Source organism: Leptonotus elevatus, chromosome 4 (assembly GCF_054856555.1).
Source record: "Leptonotus elevatus isolate MCC_2025b chromosome 4, RoL_Lele_1.0, whole genome shotgun sequence".
In the NCBI taxonomy this organism is placed as follows: Eukaryota; Metazoa; Chordata; class Actinopteri; order Syngnathiformes; family Syngnathidae; genus Leptonotus; species Leptonotus elevatus.
In genome coordinates this window covers 26,103,836-26,109,485 of record NC_141242.1, presented here as the reverse complement: position 1 = coordinate 26,109,485, position 5,650 = coordinate 26,103,836, and the positions used below count along the sequence as shown (strand labels likewise).

Genomic DNA, 5,650 nt, shown 5'->3' with positions numbered 1-5,650 from the left:
CTTAGATATTGAATTGCATTTATTCATGTTCTTAAGAGATCTTTTCAAACACAGATGAGTCCAAAGGTCATGTCAGTTTTTAAGTCAGGACAAAGTTTGCATTCAACAGGGGGCCAAGTGGCTGCAATTTTCCTGCTCCTCATTATTATTATGTCATATAAAATATAATTTGCATCTATATCATACAGTCTCTTCCTGCTGTAACTGCTATAAAGTCCATCATTTTTGTTGGCCAACACAGTGGTCTTAAATTGTACAATGTACCAGAACTGTGACAAAAAAAAGAAAAAGAGATTGCTTCACAGGAAGGGATTTGTACACAGTAGAGTACCTATTTATTTATACAGAACATTGTTTATGACTTGGCAGTGATTGTTTGTGTGAAATGTACCATAATTTATAGCAAAAAAAAAAAAGGCTAATTGAAGTTACAGCTTGTTAAAATGAAGCACAGAAAGATATTTGGTTTCCTTGAAGGAACAGCAAATGCAAAGCCTCAATACATCGATTAACATGAGGGAATAATCCAAACAAGCGGCCTGGAATTATTTTAACAAACAAAACTATTTATTAAAAAAATTAAAAAGCACAGGTTTTTTTGTGATTTTTTCTGTACTGTATAAAAAGAATAAGGGCTTATTTTCACTTTTCCACAAAACAAGTTCATTTCATTGAGTCTTATGAAACAGGTTGGTTTAAAAGTAAAATTGCACTTGAAATTCAGTCAAGCTGTGTGAATGTTAAGATGAGCACAGCAGCAGTTGGAGCTCGTGAATATTCTAAACAAACGTGTAATCAGAGCCCGACACAAACCTAATCATCGTCTTCTATCAAACACACTCACACACATTCTGTATATTTACACAGGCACACGTTTGTGATGCGCCCTCTACTGCTCAGTTTGACTAAAATCGTAGCAGAAGTTGTAGTTGCTCGGTGGTTTGGGGACGACGGGCGCATTCTCTGGGATTGGGATGTTCTCCAAGTCCAGGAGGCGGAGCTTAATCTCCATGGACAGGAGGATGTCCAGCTCGCTGCGCATGGATTCACTGCTCATTTCCCGGCCCAGGAGGACGCTCAGTCCGTCTGTCCACAGGCAGAACTGACACACACAGACAGACAGACAGACTATAAGCGGACATCTTACGATGACGTCTTTGACGTTAATGAGCTGCACTCACGTCAGTCCTTGATGGGGCGATGAAGTTGAGGTTGTACTCCTCCACGTCATACGTGATGCTAAACGCCAGGTCCAATACCTCCTACATGCGCCACACGGACAACAGTGACAACAGGCACACTACATCACTCTTTCCCAACCATAATCAGCCAAGGCACACAATTTAGTTTGGAAAAATCCCATAGCACAATATCAAACTAAAAAGGCACAACACATGACTCAACGTGTTTTTAGGAACCTATTCTTGTTATTCAATGAAACACTTTTTTTTGTAGACACATCCTTTTGCAATATTAAAAGACGTCCTTTTTTTTTTTTTAGGGGTGTCAAAATTACTGCATTCATTTTGAGTCCCTTTAACGACACAATTTTTTTTAAACACACAATTAATGACCGCCCCTTACTTGGAAAGCCTAAACTGGGGGACTTCCAGTCGCAACGCAGCAGACAAGTCCATGTCCATGTAAAAATTTAGCAGTAATACATTTTATAATAATGCATATATTTGTGGAGACTGTGGTCAAATTGTAGAATTTCACAAGTTACTTCATGTTAAAGATTAGACAGCTCTTAATATGAAAAGAAACATGCACTGAGCTGTCACCAATGTCTTACAAATGCAATTATGCCATCTAGTGGCAGAAAATGACCAACTCAATATCACACTCGTTTTTTTACAGTACAGCACATCTTTTTAAATTTGACTCAATTTTACAAATTATTATGAAATAATTGAAACAATGACTAAAAGATGCAGCCATATTTCTATTAGTTTAACATTTTCCCCCATTTTTTTGTTAACAATATTATGAAAACTTAGAAAAAAATATTTTATAGTACATTTATAAAACTTGCAATTAATCATGAGTTAACTATTGAAGTCATGCGATTAAAATGTTAATTTCCTGACACCCCTACTTTTTTTTTAACATTTACTCATTCAAACCCAAAAACGTGTAAATACATTTTAATATTTTGTCCTTCACTCCCCAAAACGCATTTATACAATTTTGATATATATTTTTTTTAATGCAAGAGCAAACAGAATACTTTGATGCAGCTTCTGACATGAAGAGGTGCCTTAAAGCAATGGTAGTCATTACAAAAAACGGTCAGCAGGTGGCAGCAGAGTCTAAGAGATCAGCCAAGGCCATGTTGCAACAAGCTCTTTTTGTTAATGAGAAAAATCAACCACTTGTAATATTGTTTTACTTCTCTAGATGGTGGTCTTTGTTTAAAGATGGTGTGGATGTTTAATCAATTTCCATTGGACTAACCAAGAGCACATCCAAAGGCATAGAAGAAAAAAAAAAGACGGTAAATCATGAAGCTTCATTTTCCCATTACTACTTTTTGCCATTGTTTTCAACAGGAATGTGAATAATGATGAAACTTAGCTATATTATAATGCTAATTGCTGCAAAATGGAAACAGATACAAATATCCTTTTTTCCCTGATGAAAGAAGAGACTATTCTTTCTTTTGGTAGGTTCCATGTTGTTATAGCAATAGAACACAATATTCTGTGGGCCTTGCAAAATCAGTCAAAATCAATGCTTCAATGAAAATGGCTGGGAGTGAATGACTTAATGGTGGAAAAAGTATTGATATGGTTGGTTTCATTTTTTTATATCCCAATATGGAACACGGGTGAGTATTCTCTTCTTTTCCTTTCGGCTTTTCCCTTCAGGGGTCGCCACAGCGAATCAGTTGCCTCCATCTAACCCTGCCCTCTGCTCTCACACCAACTACCTTCACGTCCTCTTTAACTACATTCATAAACCTCCTCTTTGGCCTTCCTCTAGACGTCCTGCCTGGCATTTGGAAACTCAGCATCCTTGTGCCAATATCCTCACTATCGCTCCTCTGGACATGTCCAAACCATCACAGTCCTGCCTCTCTGACTTGGTCTCCAAAGCCTCTAACATGCTGTCCCTCTGATGTACTCATTCCTGATTCTATCCATCCTCGTCACTCCCAAAGAGAACCTCAGCATCTTCATCTCTGCCACCTCCAGCTCTGCCTCCTGTCTTTTCCTCAGTGGCACTGTCTCCAGACCAAACAACATTACTGGTCTCACCACAGTTTTATAAACCTTTCATTTTAGCTCAAGCTCTTCTATCACACCTAACATTTTTCTCCACCCGCTCCAGCCTGCCTGCACACGCTTCTTCACTTATTTTCCACACTCTCAATTGCTCTGGACTGTTGACCCTAAATACTTAAACTTCTCCACCTTCTTGGTCTCTTCTCCCTGTAACCTTACTCTTCCACTTGGGTCCCTCCCATTCACACACCGATACTCCGTCTTGCTACGGCTAACCTTCATTACCCTCCTTTCCAGGGCAAAGCTCCACACCTTGAGCTTCTAATCCACCCTGTTCTTACTACAGATCACGTCATCTACAAACATCTACAAACATCATTGTCCATGGAGATTCCTGTCTGACCTCGTCTGTCATCCTGCCCATTACCATAGTAAACAAGGAGGAGTTCAGAGCAGATCCATGATGTAGTCCCACTTCCACGTTGAACTCCTCCGTCACACTTACAGCACACCTCACCACTGTCTTACAATCCTCATACATGTCCTGCACCACTTGAACATACTTCTCTGCTACTCCAGACTTCCTCGTACAAAACCACAGTTCCTCTCTGGGCAGCCTGTCATAAGCTTTCTCCAGATCTACAAAAACACAAAGCAGCTCCTTCTGAGCTTCTCTGTAGTTGTCCAGTCACCTGGAAGCACCTCCTGACCATCCAGAGCCTGTCTCAACTCCTTCCTGAAAGTCATACAACACTCTTCCTTCATCAGCTTCCACCATTTTGTCCTCTGCTCTGCCTTGGCCGTCTTTGTCTTCCTCACCACCAGAGCCATCCTACACACTACCATCCTATGCTGTCTGGCTACACTCTCACCTACCAATACTTTGCAGTCGCTGATCTCCTGCAGATTACACCGTCTACACAAGATGTAGTCTACCTGTGTACTCCTACCTCCACTCTTGTAGGTCACCCTATGTTCCTGCTTCTTCTGGAAGAAAGTATTCACGACAGCCATTTCCATTCTTTTTGGAAAGTCAACCACCATCTGTCTCTCTGCGTTCCTCTCCTGGATACCAAACTTGCCCATCACCTCCTCATTACCTGTTTCCTGCACCAACGTGTCCATTGAAGTCTGCACCAATGACAACTCTCTCACTTCTAGGGATGCTCTGCATCATTTCATCAAGGTCCAACCAAAAGTTCTCCTCCAGCTCACATTCTACCTGTGGCGCATACCCACTAACAACACTGATCATCACACAATTGATTCCTAGCTTCAGGCTTATCACTATCTGACACTTTTTTTTTTACCTCCAGGAGGTTCCTAACAAACTCCTCCTTCATGATAACTCCTACTCCATTTCTCTTCCTATCTACACCGTGATTTTCATTTCCACTGTACAAACTGACGTTTTGCTCACCTTGTTCTGTTTGCCTTTATTCTCCTTCATGTGAGGACACTCTTTGCCCACCAGCAGATTTTTTATGTCTGCCACCGGGACTGAACAATGAGCACAGGTCAGAAATAATTTGACAGCATTTTTCTCAATGACACTGTATAATAGTCATTGCCAGTTTTACACACACTCACTCTTTTCTTGCAGTGTTTCAATTGGTGGTGTGTCCGAGTCCTCCTCCACGTCGCCGTAGTGTAGCATTTTGTGATTGGGTGACAGACGACAGTACCACAGTTTGTCTGGGGGCAGCAGCCAATCAATTGCGTCAACATTTGCAGAAACACAAACGTCTTCTTTCTCTCAAGTGCTGCCGTGTGTCGCTCACCTTGTCTGCGCCGACTGCTAATCTTTCGGAACATGGTCCCCTGACAAAGCCTGTTGAGTCTTTGTTGGCGGATCAACTCCAGCAGCTCAGGCTTCAGACGCTCTTTCAGTTCACTGCACACGCACACACACAAGGTTGACATCATCGCTTCTTTACAGGTACGCTTATTAAGTGCAATATCGGGGGAAAACTCGTAGAAGAAACTATCATTGCGCATCCATTGGTGCAAATACTTGAAAATCTTTTATTTTTTAACAGTTCGGAACCCTCCTCCAACTCACAGTACGGGCGGCGCCAGCGTCTCTTCCTGGTGCAGTCGCTCCGTCTGGCGCAGTTTGAGGATCTCGCTGTAGTTGAGCGCGTTGACTTTGTTCTTGAAGAGCTCCAGGGAGGTCGGCTTGGTGGACAGCGTGCGCGTGATCTGCTCCCTCACCACCTGCATCACCTGCACAACACACCACCTTTAGTTACACTTGAGCACAGGGTTTCTTCAAAGTCTGCCTTTTTCAAATTGGAAGCTTAAAAAGTGTCAACAGCATTGTATGTAAGTAACTGATCAATAAATCCATACAGTCTTATACTTTTGATATAAGTTCACAAGCAAACTGTCAGCTGGTTGGCTTCACCCACAGCAATTTTCCC

The 5,650-nt window shown here is 41.6% G+C and overlaps 1 protein-coding gene across 1 annotated transcript in view; it reads right to left on the bottom strand.

Annotated features, from left to right (window-relative positions):
• Nucleotide 1: 1 nt before the first annotated feature.
• elmo3 (engulfment and cell motility 3) overlaps nt 2–5,650 on the bottom strand; it is a 29,173-nt gene continuing 23,524 nt past the window's right edge. Inside the window, exons 16-21 of the mRNA XM_086074484.1 lie at nt 5,290–5,453; nt 5,009–5,121; nt 4,818–4,922; nt 4,648–4,727; nt 1,182–1,262; nt 2–1,102 (exon numbers count right to left, since the gene is read on the bottom strand). Coding sequence (XP_085930610.1) covers nt 890–1,102; nt 1,182–1,262; nt 4,648–4,727; nt 4,818–4,922; nt 5,009–5,121; nt 5,290–5,453 — 756 coding nt within the window. The 3' untranslated portion in view covers nt 2–889. The remainder of the gene's footprint in view (nt 1,103–1,181; nt 1,263–4,647; nt 4,728–4,817; nt 4,923–5,008; nt 5,122–5,289; nt 5,454–5,650) is intronic.